Here is a 19689-nt window from a genome sequence, read left to right as displayed (position 1 = left end):
ACAAAATTAACCTTATGGACAGCTTCTTTAGAAAACTGCTAAATATTAAGCCAGTCTCAAGTTCTTTGGCACCTGAGTTTATATTTACAATTAATGAGAACCTAAGTGCTTCCTATGAAAGCATGGGTTAACTTAGTTGCTGGAGATGTCAATTTGGCCCTTGTGGGTACCTCAGGATTGAACATTAGCCCTTGATGTTAACAACCACACAACCTTTTGCTATTTGTTGTGGCTGACATATGAAATCTCCCAGGAGGGTAAATGGGCAGGACTATATGAATGTATCTCAAAAAGACAGAATTGGAAATTGGAAAAAAATAAACTTGGGTAGAGCTTCGAACTATATTTTAATGTGTGTTACCAGAGCTAATAAACAGGCACATATATCAAGGGTGGAAAGAAAAAACTGAAACCACTTGAGGACCAGTTTTGAAGGGTATGTTTCACATCAGAACTGCCAAAACATGGCTCAGATAAGGGCTTTAATGGGGGCAAATTCAGCTGGCCTGCTTGGGAAGGAAGAAGCATGCTAAAAAAGTGTGTTTATCATGGCTGTCTTCCCTTAGGTCCTGGAATATCAAGTTTCCTGGAATACAGAGCTCCACACGTTGAATGTGGGATAGAATATGGTTACTTCTCGAGGTGAGCACTAGTCTCAGCCTTACCTTTCCCATTAAATCAGCTTTGTGAACTGGCCCCACACGTGGGTATAAAGCACTACTATGAATCTTACAGTCACCTGTCGACAGTTAACCTGTCGAGGGATGGGCTCAGAGGACCCACGGGGCTCATTCTGATCATGAACTGACACCTGGAGCTGTCTGTGTTTGCTGAGATCCTGGATGGCTTTAGTAGAGGCAGAGTGGCAGGCAAATGGCTACAGTGTCCACGCTTTCATTCAACATGCATTCAAGCTTCAGTGAGAGAAAGGATCCCATTTCTGTGAACAATTTCAAGGAGGCTTCATACTGACCTGGTGGTACAGCCGTGACTGAGCGGCGTGCAGGTGCTAAGGCTCCAGATTAGCTCAGTGGTTTGGACACACATCTGTCTTTTCACTCTGATACGTACAGGGTGAAGAGGATTCTTCCGTTATATTCAGTGCCACAACTGGAGAAGCTCTCCCAGGTTGCAGGCCAGGATGGCTATGGGGAGCATAGCACATGCTCCGACAGCAGAGTGTTTAGTGTTGTAGCCAGGCTACATCCCTTACAGATTAGGGACCCCAGACAGAATACTTAAATCCCTGTCCTTCTGATATTTCATGCGTAAAATAGGATTATAGTATGACTTTCTTCATGGGGTACTCTAAGGATTAAATGAGATCAACATGCAAAACCCTTAGATGAATGTCTGGTGTACAGTAAATCCAATAATTGCAAGATAACTTTATCACTATTAGCAACTACATGGGACGATTCTAAGAATAATTTAAAGTAAACCATGAATCAAGTAATCAGAGGCATTACATTTTATGCTTATTAATTAGAGAAGCTTCTTTGTTAAGGATAAATCTTTTTGCTCTCTTTTGTTGAGAATTTTAAGAAGCTTGAAAAAATTTACTCATGAGAGTTAAGAAAAAACTATCTAGTTCATGAGAAGTACATCAACATTTCTGTTTTCTTTTTTTTCCCACTAAGGTAAAATTTGCAACCTTGAAATGCACAGATCTTATATACCAAAGAAATCATCAGCCAAACCAACATACAGACTATTTCCATGCCTTCAGAAAATTTTCAATCAATCAGTCGATTGATTCCATTCCCATCAATCCTGACCTTACCCTGCCATGGAAACCACTGTGCTGATTCCTCTTACTGTAGATTAGTTTCATCTATACTGAATTTCACATAAATCAGATCATATTATATATACTCTTTCATACCTGGCTTCTTTTACCTAAACTAATGATTTAAAGTTTTGTTTATATTATTGCATGTATCAGCAGTTTATTATTTTTTTTCTGCTGAGTAGTAGTCCATCTTATGAAATATTTAATTTGTTTATTCTATTGACAAACACCTGGATTGTTTCAGTTATTGGCAATTATGAATACAGTTGTTATGAATATTCTGGTACAATACTTTTATGGCTATGCTTTCTTTTGAATACATAGAAGTAGAATTTCTGACTCATTTAGTAAAATTATTGGTATGCCTGAATTTGGTCTTCCATTTTGCTATTTGTTTCCTTCGTGTCCATCCATCATGTGGTCCATTTTTTCTTCCTCTCTTGCCTTCTTTAAGTCAAACAGATATTTCTTAGAATTCCATTTTAATTTAACTCTATATTAAAAAATTTTTTTTCTTTAGTAGTTGCTGAGCATAATGTTAAGACATGTTGAAATCACTTATTGAAATTTGATCCAATTAGTTGCTAATTCACTACTGTAACTGAAATAATAACATTCGGTCACAGTACTTACTGTTATGAATTAGTGTTAAATAATTAACGCCTGTCCTTGCTACCCAAGATACATTTTAAATCTTGCATGGTATTATTTGACCATGCAGAATAAAATTCAAGCAAAAATTAGTCTTAATGGAACAGTAAGCCAGTGAAAACCTAGCTGCTAAAAATATTAAACTAAATTTACCATTTAATAGATTCAAATACTGTCTTTAAAGCTTTATGTCTTAAAAAATAACATATTCTTTCTCTCAAAGAAAATTTCTTCTTTTTTTTTTTTTTGGTTGCTTAAGCTGGATCAGCATATTTCATGATTCCTTGAATCAATAAGTATTGATTCAAGCACACATGAAAACATTTAGTGTTGATGTCACCAAAGCACAAGGATGGTCAACATGGTCAGCAGGCCCCAAATTCACATTGGCACACCCTTCATACATACATAGGAGGCTCCCTTTTCCATTTCCTTCAGAAATGTGCTATGGGTTATTTCAACTCCTGGACCCCATACTCTGACCTCTCCCACTCACTCTTGCCATATTGCTGTCTCCTATTACACTGAGAAAACAACAAGCCCAGAGGAATACCCTAGATTTCTCCCTGTTACCCATCTCCTCTCATCCACGTGGACTGACCCATCCCTGCTTACACATATATTGCTTCATTCTCAGTCATCTCTCACTCCTTTTCTTCATGTCTTTTTTTCTTCTCAACACCTCTAACATATAAATACACTCCTAAAACAAAACAACAGAAATCCTACTTCCCTTCTCACCAAGCTTCTTTAAATAGCAGCATGTCCCATTTGACTTCAATGTCCTTATTGCTCATCAACTTCTCAGATTCTCTCTGGGGACTGTGCATCTGTGGACTATAGAACTATCAGGTCAAGATCAACCAATGTCAACTTACTATTTAATTCAATGGTTACCTTTCTTTTTTTTTTTCCATTTGTCTTTGGCATTGTTCACTACTTGCTTCTTGAAATTGTCTTCTTGTTTTCTGTGAGTCCAGTTCTTCTGATTGTCTTGCTGTGTTTGAGTTCCCCTCCCTCCCCCACAAAATCTCAACTGCTGTGTTCCCTTACGGGCTTCCCAGGCGGTGCGAGTGGTAAAGAACCTGCCTGTCAATGCAAGTTAGCCATGACAGACGTGAGTTTGATCCCTGCGTCAGGAAGATCCCCTGGAGGAGGACACAGCAACCTACTCCAGTATTCTTGCCTGGAGAATCCCATGGACAGAGGAGCTGGGTGGACTGCAGTCCATGGGGTCACACAGAGTTGGACACGACTGAAGTGACTTAGCATGCATGTACGTTTTCCCTCATTAGTCCTTTGACCTTTTCATTTTTACTTTATTCTTCTGTGATCTCATTCACTCTGATAATTTCAACTATCATTATATGCTGATGATGCCTAAATTTATAGTTTGTTTGTATTTCTTAAGTAAATTTCAGATTTGCATAGATTCTATCTTTCCCTGATGTCTCCAATGCTTCTTCATATTTATGAAGCATTGCCTCAGACCACCTGTTCTTGATGGAACTGTATGTGGGAATTGCCTGAGGGCTTAAAAAGTATTGATGCCTGGATCCCAGATCCCGAGGTTCAGATTTAAGTGTTACGGAGAACAGCCTGAGCACTGGGGTTCTTAGGAGCTAGAATAATAAAATGAGAATAACCAGATGATTCTTATGTACATAAAAAGTTGAAAAACACTACTCTAAACAAAATTTTAGAAGAGAATTTCTTAATCCATACGGGACATTCAAAATAATATTCTGAAGTGTAAGAAATGTTCATTATTATGGCACTTGTACACTTTCTTATACAATTAGTGCTATCATGAAAGTAGTCACACAGAGCAAAACATAAAACCAAATGCCAAGTTATTTTTACAGTTTTAGAAACAGTAAGTGATAGATACTCAATAGTCTGTCAAAAGGTAATAACGGTTTCCCTTTGCTTACAAGACTGTGATCGCTGCTAAAGAAAAAGATGAAAAAAAAAATAGCAAGGGAAGGTAGGAGAAAAAAGTGAAAGATAGGTGACTTTGATGATTTATGTATTAAAGTCAAAAAATAATGTGACTGAATGATAAATGAAACACTAGACACTTGATCTGTCACTACACACTAGGTAATAAAAATATAACCTTAGAAGTAGTCTAGTGAAAAAGTCAGAATAATGTTCTAACATTTTATCTTTGGATAAAAGGCCTTATATGTTCATAAGTAGGAGATTAAACACAACAGATTCAGAATTTAGACAAACCACTCCATAATTCATTCAAAGTAATATTTCTGTATTAACTCTTTAAAATTAATTATTTTGCAGATCTGTACTCCAGAATTAACTTGATCACATTCTGCAAACTGCTTAATGTAGTTACTTTAGCATCCTTTTGATGAAGACCCCACCTTCCGACTCAAGAACACAGCCTTTCAGAATCCAGGTTTAGCAGACTTCCTACCAATGAGAAGAAATGACGAACACAGTGCCACCTGCAAGACACACCAGTGATGTCTCGGGTGCTCATACTTTAAATATCATTAGTAATTAAGAACTTACATGCAAATATGTTTTTTAAAAAGAAACATGACTTTATCAGAAGGAAGAATCTTTCGAGGAACCAAGAGCGAATGCAGCTTTTGGTATTATTATCATAGTACCAAATCTCAGTCAACAAATTTTAAATAATAAAATTAATCATAGGATTTTAGAGCTTGATATAATTTTAACATCTGCAGTATAGCAGAATGGCACAACTTCATTTGCTAAATTGAGCTGAATCTGGTTGAAGATTTCACTTCTCAGTTAAGAGACTTTGCCATTGATTCAACTCACAGACCTATTTCGGCCCTAAATATAATTTTTTCCAGTTTGCATCTTGAAGGCATTTACATTTCTATTTAGGTGGTGAGTGTCATTTGGAAGCAACTAATTAAATACCAAAGAAGGCAGTCAATAGTGGCACCAGCTAAAAACATACAGCTAGGTAACTCCTTAAAAATGTGACTTTTCTAAACAAGCTTTTGCCAGAATTCGAAAACCCAAGGGAGATGTAGTTTTAAATGCTTATAACCATTATCCACAGAAATACATATTATTTAAAGAATACATTCTAGGAACCCCTTAATAGAGAATTAAACTTGAATTTCTCGAGAAACCTAGAAGGCTGAAAGAATTTAGTTTTTGAACATAAACAAAGAATACCCCTGCAGTTTGCAGAATACATGCCAGTGTTTCAGAAAGGACTCAGTTACACAGGGGGATCAATGCATTGGGATTTTCAAAGAAAGGATAAAATGAAAAGTAAGGCATAATTACATGGCAAAAGGAAATTTCATTTCTAAATACTTATACGTATAACCAGTTGTTATAAAAGAGGAAAAAGAATACTGGAGGTGGGAATGAAACTCCTTGGGTTGGCGTCTCCCATGTGAAGTTTCTAAGAGGACTGTACTACTCAGGAGCAGCCATACTGTGAGGCTGCCAGGGTCCTGGAATCCACTTTAAGACTAAGTAGATTCACGTGGCAGCTCTGCCACTTACCAGCCAGGTAACCTCACCTTTCTGTACCTCCATTTCCTCAGCTAAAAAATGGAAATATGGGCAGAACTAGTCACAGGGATGTTGTGTGAATTAAATGAGTTAATACAGGTACATTTAGAAGAGTGCTTGGAGCATAGGAAACAAATGTTTTTCCTCTGCTTTTTCTTCGATTCTCCTCCCCCCTCCCTCTCCTCCCCCTCCTCCTCCCTCTCCTCCCCCTCCTCCTCCCTCTCCTCCTCCTTCTCCTCCTCCTCTTACCTCCTTCTTCTTACCTGCCTTTCACATGAATAAGGAGCAGAAATGCTACTTAATTAGACATATATATTACTTGCAACTTAATACCATAAACACGCAAGTAGGAACATTTCAGTTGGAGACAAAATACTATCTGTATGTTGGTTCCTCTGAGTTTTTGTATTCAGCCATTTATAATGGCCAATCAGTGCTAACTTACTAATGGCACCTGCTTCATTAGGAGTCATTCTCTTTGTCTAGATATTTTTTTCAGTCTCTTTTCTCCAACTTATTTAGAGAACTGAGGATTTTCACTCAATGCCGAAGACTAATAAAACGTCTCCAATCAAACAACTAACTGGAAATATGCAGAGGCTCTTCCTAGACCTGATCTAATTGTAGCAGGAAACACAATGCACAAGTGACGATTTATCAAGAGTGATTTTTGCAGACTGGAACTCAGTCTGGGTCCTGTGAATGAGAAGCCCTGTTGTGTGCCTCTGGTGTCCAGCTGCTCAGAAGTATTTTATGTTTTCATATCAAAGATGAAGGGAAATCTCCTGGAAAGTGAATATATAATCAGGTCAGCTGTGGATACCACTGAGAAAATCAACTACTTTAAGTCATAGAAATATTCTAGGAAGACTCAGGGCCAAGGTAATCCAATATCTAAAGAAGGTGATGTACGGATGTAAAGGGCAGAGTATAGCTACACATTGAATACTTTGATAAACATCACCCTCTTCTAGAAAAGTACAGACCTCTAAATTAAAATGGTTTTAAGAGCAGCCAATTAAATTAAAAGAAAATGTGCTGAATTTCTCTGCAATACATAGCAATTTACACAAATGTCTTAGCTTGCATCTAAAAAAATTCTCACTAAATGTGAGAAAGCATTTAGACATCCTTTTCCATTATTACCTCAATCTCAAAAAAAGAAAAAAAATGTGAAGCTGGAGGAAAAGAACAATTCTGAATTCTGTTTTCAACATGTTTAATTAACTAATGAAGTTGGATTTAAATTGGCAGTCCTTCCTACATTTCCATATTCCATAAAATAAAAAGCAGTGGTAGCATGCTAACTTAATAAAGTTGCTATAAAAAGGAATCTGCAATCTCAAGTACTCTTTGAAAGGAACATTTATCTTAGCACTGGTCAAGTTGGTCTGCTCTAACTGCACATTTAGGAAAAGTGCTTCATTAGCAAACCTGGCCATGAAAAGAGTTCCAGTGTATAGACATATTAAGTCTCATTGTGATATTTTGGAACTCTGGCGGGTACCTGAGGCATGCTTGTGCTCAGTAGCTCAGTCATGTCTGACTCTCTGCACCCCCATGGACGGTAGCCTGCCAGGCTTCTCTGTCCTTGGAATTTTCCAGGCAAGAATATTGGAGTGGGTTGCCATTTCTTACTCCAGGGGATCTTCCTGCTCCAGGGATTGAACCCTCATCTCTGGTGTCTCTCTGCATTGGCATTCTTTACCATTGTGCCACCTGATGCATATCAGTGATCTTATATAATCTGAAGATCCAATAGTCAATTTTTCTAGTAAGATGAAAAAAGAAAAGAAGCCCTCCATTTCAATCTTGGAATTTACTTAACTTGATTTCTCAGTGTCATAAGATAGTTTTAATACACTGCATTAAAAAAATCTTCAGAGTTTTACTATTCCTTGCTGCATTAAACAAAACTAAGGATTTTCCTTGGGATAACTGGTAACATTCTAGAAAACTATTTCCCAAAGTGTATTCCACAAAACATTAAGTCAGAAAAATTTTAAGACCAAATAGTGGAGAAATGCCAGATGCTAAATCTTTATCACCATCTTGGAAGTTTCTTTAGAATCTATGCTTTCTGAAAGCCAGGAATTTGTCTAAACCATTTTCACTACCATAGCTGCAAGCATATACAATCCCTTGCAATTAGCAGGCACTTGGCAGGAATAAGTAAATGAATGAATGAACGGTAAAAGCTTTTAACAGTTTTCCAGAAAGTAAATTGCTTACATTTTTTTTTCAACCAGAATATCTCATAGCTATTTGATAACAGGAATCTTTTGTTTTTTCTATTGTTGTTGGTTAGTCGCTAAGTCATGTCTGACTCTTGTGACCCCATGGACTGTAGCCCACCAGGCGCCTCTGTCCATGAGATTTCCTAGGCAAGAATACTGAAGTGGGTTGCCATTTCCTTTTCCAGTTTTTTTTTCTGTCAGCATTATAGAATATTTTAGTCATATTAAAGAAAAAAGAAAAGACAGAATCGAGAACAATATAACAAACACATATAACTACTACCTGTGTTAATAATTAAACATAGCAAATACAACAGAAGCTTCTGGGGAACCCTCCTCCATTCCATTTATCTCTTTTTAACATCCTCCATCCAAAGGAGGTAACCCTGACATTAGGACTTAGGTTCACCAACAACCTGCTCTGAGAAATGTTGAATGGGGGAATTGCTAAAGTCCCTTCAACACTAAGATTTTATTTCTAGCTAGTGTATATGTGGCAAATGGCTACTTGTGAAGCTATCCACTTATTGCATTAATACAACAATAAGTAAATAAATGAAATAAAATATTGTGATACAGAAGCAAGACAATGGAAAACTGATGTGATAATGATATATATGGAGAGGCTAAGCAACTTTTAAGTGGACTGATCTAAATACATATATATAGATATACAGTAACCTAACAACAAACAGAAATATTTGTTTCTTGACTTAGACTGAGTAATTTAGAAACTATTCTCTACAAATACAGAGAGAAACATACCTAACACCATACATGTTGGATTCTGACTTACTCAGGTTATCGCCTGGGGCTGCAAAAGTGAGACTGTGTCGAGATCAATAATACAGTGAACCCACATTTACATAAAAGATGCTGCTAAGAGGAAACCCCCTTCCTGAGCTGAATAAACAGTTACTAATATAGTTACATCTCTTTTATGAAATCCAGCATTCTATGATAGAGTTGCACATATGACCTAACATAATTTAAAAGGAAAAGAGCTATTTGAAAAATTTTGGTCAATATCTTTTACAGACTTGTTTTGGTAAAGCCTTTCTTCCTCAAATTTTCATGTACTATTACATACATTCCTAAATTGTCTTAGAAAAACTCTAGTTATCTACTTATTAACTGTTCTTCCTCAAGTTTCTTTTTGTCTTTTTCTTTGCATAGAAGATAAAAACGCCTAGTAAAAGTATATTTCCATATTGCTCTATTTCTTAATTTTAATTATAAATGATGTTGAATAGTCAATGTAGTGAAAAACAGGCTTGAACCCAATACTGGTAGATAGCCACATATGCAACCAATAAACCGAGGGCTCCAGCAACAAGAAACAGCAAGGAATGTGGATAAATTTTCACTTTACAATTGGTCAGTGGCGTCCTGAAGTTTTACAGGCAAACACTGAGATTAGAATTTCACTCCGCTATTGAAATAATTTGACTTTTCAAGTCAACCATTGAATTCTTCCTGTGTTAAACACCATGAAGGAGTAAAATATGACCTCACTCTACATTTAGAAGCCCACAAGTTCTTTCTCATGCTTAAATGAATGAAATAGATTAGTATCTAAAAAATATTTATAAAAGAAAAATGTCAGTTCCTACCTCCATTATCTTTTAGATGTAGAGCTATCTTGGTATCATCTGGAAGAGAAAGTCAAAGTTACAACAAAAAAATTTTTAAGGTACATAAATCAATTGTCTACTAATGCATTAACTGTTTAACAGGAATGGATTCTGATACTTTACTGAGTAAATTTCTAGGTCAATGAGAGTTAGTCTTACCTTATAGGATGTAGTACTAAACTTTCTGAGATTGTAAGGTCAAGATTGTAAAACTTTAGTAAAGTTTTATATGACTCTTAAGAGCTATGAGAAAAGTACACTGGTATAACTTTGACTTAAAATACATTTATCTTAATTTTCTAAAATGATTTACTGTAATTAGACTCTAGAAGTTCTTATTTATTTTAAAGGCCAAGATCAAGGAAATTCCAAGTTAACTGGAATAGTAAATATTTGTCAATATTTACAAACTTGACTTCAAAAGTTAAATGCTTATTCATTGCTAATAAATATGACCAAAATAACATACAAAGTATCTTGTCCTACAAAATGTAGAATGTGCTTTTAATTTCAATGGTATATTTCATTCTAAAGGGGAGGATTTGAATTACAGAAATATTTTTCTCAGGCTACATAACAACCCCAAATAAGATGAATTAAAATATAATATTGGTTTTAAAAGCATTAAAATGTACTTAGCAGCTGTCCTTCACCTCATTTTAACACTTTATTCTAGTTAACTTTAAATATCCAATTAAACTTCAATTAAGAGCAAAAGATTCAAGTTTAATATCCTATTCAAATTAAAGCAAGGCTTATGAAAAGAAATAAGACCATGTTTTCCCCTCAAGGCTTACTCTTGGCTAACTGGTCTCACATTTCTCCCTAGTGGCACCATTCAGAATAAATGACTAACAAATTTGGGCTAATATCCCATCTTTCCCCAATGAGCTGTGTGCATGCATTCATGCCCTCTAGTATTTTTGCCTTTCCTGGCAAAGGAAATGCTTCTCTAGTACAATTTCTGTGTCATACACAGTGCTTCTCTATAAGGTTATAGACCAGCATATTTTACTGACTGTATCCACGCAAATATAAGAATTGTGTATTAGCAGAATTACCTGTTATTCAGAATACAAAATCAATGGACATTTTCTATGCATTTTGCCTTCCTATCCTGTGATTAAAATGTTAAACACTGTTATTACAAAGTTCAGCAAGAAAGGAAGGAAGGACACGAGAGGAAGTTCTTTCTTTCTTTTCTAGAGACTCTAGTAGCCAAGATCACCATTAAAGACTAAATCTTAATAAAAGGCATCCATACATTAAAAAAAAAAAAAACACAAAAAAAACACAGCACATAGTTTTACTCCACTATAATTTTGTATTTTCCCTTTTAGACATTCCTAAGAAATCCAGTTCGCTGAAGAAAAAAATTTCCCCTGGAGAACCTCTCCTGTACACGTCAACAGTGAATTTTCCCCCCTTCAGTAACAGAGAAAAAGTGTCTCCAGGGCACCTTCTGTGGGCAGGCTGGTGGGCAGCTGGGAGGTGGCTGCTCTTCTGGTGGTCGTCAAGACCCTGAATTGTGTGGTTGTTGCACGTATGGTGGTGCTGGTTCGAGTAGAACTTTCCGCTGGCTCTGTGGGGTCACACATCTTCTCTTTTGACTAATAAGAGAAACAGAGGGGGAGACAATGGAGGAGTGATCAGAGCTACATTTTAAAATTATATCAAGGAGAAAAATAATAGAAGAAACAAAAGAATAAAAAGAAGCTGGGCTGTAAAGCACAAAGGCCTCTCAAATCAAGATGAGGAATACTTTTTTTACAGGACTACAGTTATAGATTTTACTGACTTCATATATATATTTAAAATGGGATGTTAGAAAGCATTTCCATGTCTAGATATTTGGATTCCGTCATTTCTGAGTTTAACTTTTCATATTACTGTTGATCTTAACCCAAATTTTATATCAATATATTTTTAAAAGACATGATGGGAAACAGACCAGAAGAAAAATGTATATAAAGAGAAGGTTTAAAACATGGTTAAGTGTGTGAAGAAAGAATGTATTCCATTCACATCAAATTGCTAATGCTAAATTTGAAACATGTAACTGCTCTATACTACTCCATTGTTTCAAAAATAACTTCCCACAGGGTGAATGGATATTTAAGATTAAAATTTTGCCTTCCTTTATGAAATATTCAGAGCCACCCACGCAAAGGATTGAACAGCACTCAGGCAATCACTTAGAATATTTTCTCCCTAACCGAGCTACACGAGGACATGGTGCATATCGTAGTTTTCATTTATAGCCCACAAGAAGAAACAATATGACATTTACCAGTAACGATTTCCAACATGCAAAGTTTTATAGTTTAGAAGTTGGTATTTCTCCCTACCTCTTTGTGCTTCAAAGGACTTCATCCCTCTGGTGGTCCTTGACAATTAATAGAAGATAACTACGTACACATGGATGGTACTTATCCCACAACTGAAAAGTTTTATTAAATAAATACCTTTTTTAAAGTTCTCTTGTCATTAGGAACATGCAATGCACTGTACTGCTGGTTCAGGAAGAACATCCAATATGGTTTCCTTGTCACTAGTTAGATATGATCCAGCTTACTCTCTCCAACATCCTAGCAGCCCATTCGATCCCACAGACTTTCGTTCCTGCATCTTCTCAGCCTCAGTAATCTCACGATCTCCTCCTTGACTCCACTTTAGTTATCATCCCCACACCTTGGACCTTCTCTGCAGCTGGGGATGCTTTAGTTCTGAAATCATACCTTCAGTTATCCTTTTTCCTGTCTATTCAGGTAGCTGTTCATGAATGTAGCTACTCACATTCTTCTTATCCCGTGATTCTGTAGAAAACCCAAGCACAATGATGCTCTCCCTTTAGTCTTGTTTTTTCCCCATCAGTTCAACCTCTCTTTTCAATATCTTTAAGCATCTTGCCTTGTTTTTGTGTGTATTTTGTTTTCCACATCACCTTCTTAGAAAATCTGCAGTACCAAATACAGTAAAAACTCTGCCTTTCCTTGCCTGCGCCAAAGCTCAGAGTGAGAGAAAGACAGCGAGCGAGCGAGCGAGCTGGAGAACAACCACACATCCTCCCACTGGGAGCTCCACAAACTCACCTCCAGCATCCCCAGCAAGGGCTTCTATGCTGCCTGGCAATACTGCCCAGCTTTGCTGACCTCCTCTCTCATTATCCTCAACATCAATTTCAAACCCTCTCCACTCTACTTAGAACTGCCATTCCATAATGTATCCCCCAATTTTACCCTTGGCCTCACTTTTTATATCTTTGATAAGTGAGTCATCAGCAAGAATTTTAAAAATTTATTTACAGATCATCATCCCATCATCATCTGTACTGACCTGTCCTTCTTCCTCCTGTTGGGATGGACAAGTCCACTGTTAACAGCTGTTCCCCCATGTGTCTGCTCTGGCCCAGCCCAGTCTACCTTCTCAGATATTGTGAACCTGCTCATTTGACCCCCCTCCTTTCTCCTCAGTATTTAGTCTTAATCCCCTTTTGCCTTGTTATCATCAGCACTTTACCATACTCAAGCACATCCCAGCTTATTTTAAAAACTCCATCTTCCCTCTTCTCCACATGCATCCTGGGATCATCCTGCTTTTCCTTCCATTCACAGTCGGAATTCAAGAGAGATGGACCAGCCTTGGGCTTTGCAGATGCCCACAAGTTTGTTTTTGTCCAGCACAACTTAACTGAAACTTCTTATACCAATGTTTCTAAATATTTCTGTATTTATCACACCTTCCATATACACTCAATATTTCACTAGCATTTGGCACTGTCTGTCCATTTTCTAACCTTAGAGTCTGTGACACACACTCATCAATTTTCTGACTCCTTTCTAACAACTGCTTCTCCAACTGCTTCTTCCTTCTTTGCTTTAAGGGTTGGTAGTTCTTATGGATCTTTCCTGACCTGTCTTTTATCTATAGGCATGGTCACTAATAATTTCCTCCATACTTATGACTTCAATTAACATCTTTATGTTAATTATGCATAAATGTCTATCTCCAGTCCACATTTTTCTCTTGGATTTTAGGCCCAAGTATTCATCTATTGACTTATATGCATGTGGATGTCACAGACTTCTCAAGCTCAATAAGTCTAAGACGGAATTTGTCACACATTATTCTTCCCCCGTGGTTCTATTTACACACACACACACAAATCTGTATATCAGTATTCTTAATCACCCTAATGGTTAAGCCAAAATCCTGACCTTTGTGTTGCTCATGGCAGTAAAGGCACACTACAGATCCTGAATGGTCCTCCTGCCATAATATACGTGGATTCTGGATAAAACAAGAATTTTGAAGCATTATGAGGATTTTCAGGAAGTAGAGAAAAGTCTCTGAAGGGGCCTTTCTTTTGTCTCCACCACCAAAACAAAATAAAGCAAAACCTGTGTGCTATAAAGACAGCAGGAGCAATATACATAAGGTAAAGTAAAAGTGCAGGGTTTGCTCTGAAGGTAAAAATGCCAAAAACTAATTATGCTCCAAGGAGATCAGCTTGGTACCAACAGTAGATGGGGGAGATTAATCCAAACCTCTCCTCCCCATAGTAACGCAGGAACAGATGGCACCCCCTGAAGCCCTCAGGTTTTCATCATCAAAACCTCTTTAGTGGAAAACATCACCTACCTACATCCTAGAAATTCCCATGGAATAAGATCAAACAAATGCACTGCTAATTAAAGGACACAAAAAGAAACACAAAGAGAAAAAGAGTAGTCTGACAAAGACCAAGCAAAAACAGAGAACAACATAATCAGACTAGCAAAAACTTTTTGATCCCAGATTGGGATCATCCAGTGTGAAACGTATAGAAATTATACATGAAACATTGAAATAAATAAATAGGAAAATTTAAAAATAAACTAGTAAACAGGCTATAAAAATGATACAGCAGATTGAGTAAAGATTGACCCTAAAAAATGAAAAATACCATTGTTGAAATTACTACCTCAATGGATAGGTTAAAGAGCAGATTGAACAAGAGGAAGAAAGAATTAATAAACTGGCAAATAGATCTGAAAAAATCCCCTGGGATGCAGCACAGAGAAATAAGAAAATAGATGATATAAAAGAGAGGTTATGCAAGGAAGTGATGAGCAGGTCCAGCCTACCTCCAAAGAGCTCAGAGGTGAAGATGAAGAGAATGGAGAGAGTCTGACTGACTTTATCACGTGCCCAGAATTTTTATCATAATCTTCTCTGCTGTAAATATCTTTGTCACATGCATTTTTGCTGAAAATACTCTTGTCGCATAACTAATTGGCTGTAAGGCAATTTTGCTGTAAAAGATAAAATATCTGGCTGGTGGTTTGGTTGGATATACACAGTACAGAAATCATGACAGATGATGATGATTTGCCCAAGTTGGTTTTTTCTTCTGAAACACAAGACATGGCAGGAAAGAGGCTGAGGACCTTGAAGGCACAGAGGTGAATCTGCGTTTCCCATAAAACTTTGTAATGTCTACTGAAGGCATGTGACAAATGCCAAGAACACACAGCAGTGCAGAGGCTTTTATGACACAATAGAAAGCTCGGTTACAAATATGCATCCTAGCATTTGGAATTGATGCTTCTCTTCAAGAAGGAAGAAATTTTGCTGAAAATAACATTGGGATGTTGAACAAGCAGACAAATTAGTAGCAAAAAAATGTGTAATACTATGAACAAAAGACTTGGAAGGCAAGTGCTTAGGTTCAACCCACAGAATAAAGTCGCTTACTTGCACAATATTGCTGTGAGTCTCCACACACATTAAGTGTATTCAGATACTTTGTACTTCTCAATAAAATCTTTTCAATTTTGCTATTCACTTTCTTGTTTCATTATATCCTTTCTAATGTCCCTCTTTTATTTTTCCTTATTGTATCTTTAGTGGCAAAATTATGACCTCATGGCCATTTACTTGGCAAAAATGTTTGTGGCCAAAATGTTTATCGTAAAGAGGCTTATGGTGAAAATACCTAGAACCCATTTATCCAACTGGATAACCAATCAGTTAGAAAACACACATCCTTCTGAGCACATGTAGATCTTTGTTACAAATGACTCACTGACTATTCCATTAAAAGCTCCAACTAATTTTAAAGAATCAGTGTCATATAGAATGTGCTGTCTGGCAATTCAATTAGGTAAGAAGTCAATAATGAAAAGATGAAATTTAAAATTTCCATTTTGGAAATGCAGTGTAATTCATAGTTCAATGTAACTTCAGTAAAAATGAGGGCCTTCCCTGGTGGCTCAGTGGTAAAGAATCTACCTGCTAAGAGGAGATGTGGATTCAATCCCTGGGTTGGGAAGATCCCCTGGAGAAGGAGATGGCAACCACTATTCTTGCCTGGGAAATCCCATGGACAGAGGAGCCTGGCGAGTTATAGTCCATGGGGTCACAAAGAGTTGGACACAACTGAGCAACAGACTTTGAGTAAAAATATTGACAAGATTGACTGACTACAGATATTGCAAGCTTATTTTAAAATTTATACGAAGAACAAAAGTTCAAAAGTTGTCAAAACACCTGAGAAGATGAAAAAGTAAAGTCTGTTCTATAGCTAGTGATATTTCTTATAAAACTACAGTAATTAAGACAGGGTAATATACAATGTATTCATTCTTCCAAAAAGTCATTTGGATCATATCATCCCCTTAATTAAAACCCTCCAGATAGCTTTGTCCTGCCTTTAACATGAGGCTCAAACTCCTTCAATGTTACTGGGTCCTGTTCACCTCACCAGTGTTACCTCTCACCACTCTTATCTTCAGTTACCCCTCAGAAGTCATTAAATATCACCTCCTCAAATAAACGCTCCCTTATCCTGCTGAACAAGACCATGCACCTCTTTGCCGGGGTCATTCTCTAAGTGTGGTTCTTTGTTCAGTGTGTGTTTCCCCTGCTACACACATTTCTCACACTTAAATTAGCAGTACTTAGAACAGTAAATAGTACATTCTTATATTAGGATCTGCACTTATTGAATAAATTCATCTCACAAGATCAGAAGGAAAATTTAACCCTAGTTTTAGGCACAGAAAATAGACTGGATTTGGTGACCCTCTTCACTTACCTGTAACAGAAGTCTAGGATTGCTCACAATAGAGCTAGTAATGTTGACAATTTAGTTATGGAATAAAAAGGAAACACTGGATATTATAGAATGTGCTAGAGTCTGAGCTTCTTGGGAAGAGGGAATCATTTAAAAAAAAAATTAGTGCTTAGCACAGACCATAGGACACGGTGAATTCCCCACACATATATTTAGGAGGGCTTAGAATGTGGTGGATTCTTCTCAATAGCTTCTGTTTCATACTGGGCCCACACTGAAGCAAGAAAATTACGAGGTCTCAATTACACTTTTGATATCCAATTTCAACATTTTTAATTGAGGTAACTGTGATTACCTGAAAGAAATATCAACCTTAAAACACAACAATGACTCTCATTAATAGATTTTCTTTCTTAAGTATCATTGTTAAATAAGTGAAATGAAATACTGTTGATAAATCAGTATACTGCTACTGCTGCTAAGTCGCTTCAGTCGTGTCCGACTCTGTGAGACCCCATAGACGGCAGCCCACCAGGCTCCCCCGTCCCTGGGATTCTCCAGGCAAGAATACTGGAGTGGGTTGCCATTTCCTTCTCCAATGCATGAAAGTGAAAAATAAAAGTGAAGTCGCTCAATCGTGTCCGACTCTTAGCGACCCCATGGACTGCAGCCTACCAGGCTCCTCCATCCATGGGATTTTCCAGGCAAGAGTACTGGAGTGGGGTGCCATCACTTCCTCCGATAAATCAGTATACATTATTGTAATGCACCTCCCCCACCCCCAACCAAGTGTCAAAAAGTTGATTAAAGGTACATTGGCAGTAAGTTCAAGAATATCCTGAAAAATGCATTTCTCAAGATATTTATGAGACATCAAACAAAAACTTAATTAAAAAGGCTTTAGTAACCAGGATTCCCTAATAGTTTTAAAAACAGCTCTTTGACATGATATGCTTCACTGAATGAGAAAGCTTGTAGAAGTGATAATGGTTTTTGTTAGAAATATATACCCTAAAACTTAACAAAGGGAGAAGGAACAAATACTACTTTTCTCTGTGAACTTTATGGGATACTTTTATGTAACTCTGAACTCACAGTGCAAATACAATTCACTAAAAAACTTTTAAACACGTTAGAATCCCTTCTGCAATTTTATTTACTTGCTTAAATCACTTCTTTGCATCACTGTATCCATGATATTTGCCTGAGACTTACTGTTTCCATGTTAGACCACATCTACCTTCTTCTATTATGCTGATTTACTGCAATCTTTTCCTCCATACCACTGATTTCCTTATTTGAGTGAAAAAGATGAAGAAAAAAAAAAAAAAAGATCTCAAAAAAGCAGCAAATATTTAAGACAGCTGCCCTTTGATCGAAAAGATTTAAATCCTGGTTTTACGATTCCTGAGTCACATCTCTACCTCCAGATTCTTTCTTTCCACTTCTACCTGAACATCACCCTTCATTCTTTTCTCTTCCCCTCTTGGTACCACGGAGGCAATAACAGCTCTGATCTCATAGGATGGGTATGAGAATAAATTGAGATAATACATGTAGAGTTAAACCCAACATCTGGTACCTATAAGGGCTCAGTGACTGCGGGCTCTTTTTATTAAATTAGACCCCATTTTCATTAAGTTGCAGCAATAATATACGACAGCGTGGTCTTAGCAATCTCATCATAATAAAGCGCACCTGTACCTCTTCAGGGCATCCACTGTCCACCCAGTCCTGCCGATGGCGATCAAATCCACTGGAACATCTTCAGAGACAGCCATGTTGTAGATCAGAAAAGAAAGTATGGGGTACAGAGTGGAGGTAGAAATTAAAAGAGAAACTCTGGTAAGTAGTTAATTTTCAAATGTGCACAACAAAACATTTTTTTCTATAGAACTGTTAGCTGGAGCAGTGGATGAGCATTTCCAGAGTTCTGTGTAACCACCCATGCACACCTTAGGTAATGATGCCGTTACGTTTGCACGTGACAGCAGATCACTCTACTGAGGTTCCCACACAATACAGAGATCCCCATACAAAGGCGAGACAGTAGCCATTCTATGGAGCTGGCTTTTCTTTTCCTCATACGTATATATTTTTCATCATTACTACAAACAGATGCAAATTTTTTTGCAGGCATTTTTCAGGATTTCAGATCTTATTTGTTTTACTTACATTTTAAAACTTAAGATCCACAGTCACAAAAACTCTTTCCCTATTGTACAGTAAAAGGTTAGTAAGTCAGGTTTGGGAGGTTCAAACCTACACATTCCAAAGAGAGAACTGGCCCTTGTCCAGGGAGATCACGTCTAAGGCTTTGGAATATCCTGCCTGATAAAAGTGTCTTTGTATATCTTGGGTCTTGGGCTATGCTAGATAGTTCACACCAACAACATGATTTATAGTGCATGTCTGTTTTTATTTGCTTGGAGCCCTGGGCCATGCTGCATCAGTTTGACCATTGCGGGGGCTGGAGAATAGAGATAAAGTTGGTAATGGAAAATTTCATATCTATATGATGGCCCTCAGTAAAAACCCTGGATACCAAGACTTGGATGAGTTTCCTTGAGTGGCAATACTTGGTGTGTGTTTTCACGAACAGTTGCTGGAAGAATTAAGTGTCAACTCCACTGAGGGAGAAAGACTGGAAGCTGTGCCTTGTCACTCTTGGATTCCCCCATGTTCCTTCCCTTTGCTGATTTTAATCTGTGTCCTTTTGTTGTAATAAACGGCAACCTGGAGCACAACATTTTCTCCTCTCTGTCAGTTCTTTCAGTGAATCAGCGAAGC

General features: G+C 37.2%; 1 protein-coding gene across 3 annotated transcripts in view; it reads right to left on the bottom strand.

The window, feature by feature from the left end:
• PLXDC2 (plexin domain containing 2) overlaps positions 1 to 19689 on the bottom strand; it is a 425380-nt gene that overhangs the window by 46690 nt on the left and 359001 nt on the right. For 2 of the 3 annotated variants that reach the window (XM_019973017.2, XM_070800805.1), the window contains exons 10-12: positions 18598 to 18664; positions 11302 to 11452; positions 9822 to 9860 (exon numbers count right to left, since the gene is read on the bottom strand). In XM_019973017.2, coding sequence (XP_019828576.1) covers positions 9822 to 9860; positions 11302 to 11452; positions 18598 to 18664 — 257 coding nt within the window. The remainder of the gene's footprint in view (positions 1 to 9821; positions 9861 to 11301; positions 11453 to 18597; positions 18665 to 19689) is intronic. The other variant, XM_019973018.2, reaches the window with a different exon arrangement.

This window comes from Bos indicus, chromosome 13 (assembly GCF_029378745.1).
Source record: "Bos indicus isolate NIAB-ARS_2022 breed Sahiwal x Tharparkar chromosome 13, NIAB-ARS_B.indTharparkar_mat_pri_1.0, whole genome shotgun sequence".
NCBI lineage: Eukaryota > Metazoa > Chordata > Mammalia > Artiodactyla > Bovidae > Bos > Bos indicus.
Note: the sequence above shows the minus strand (reverse complement) of the source record. Positions and strands in the feature narration are given on the sequence as shown.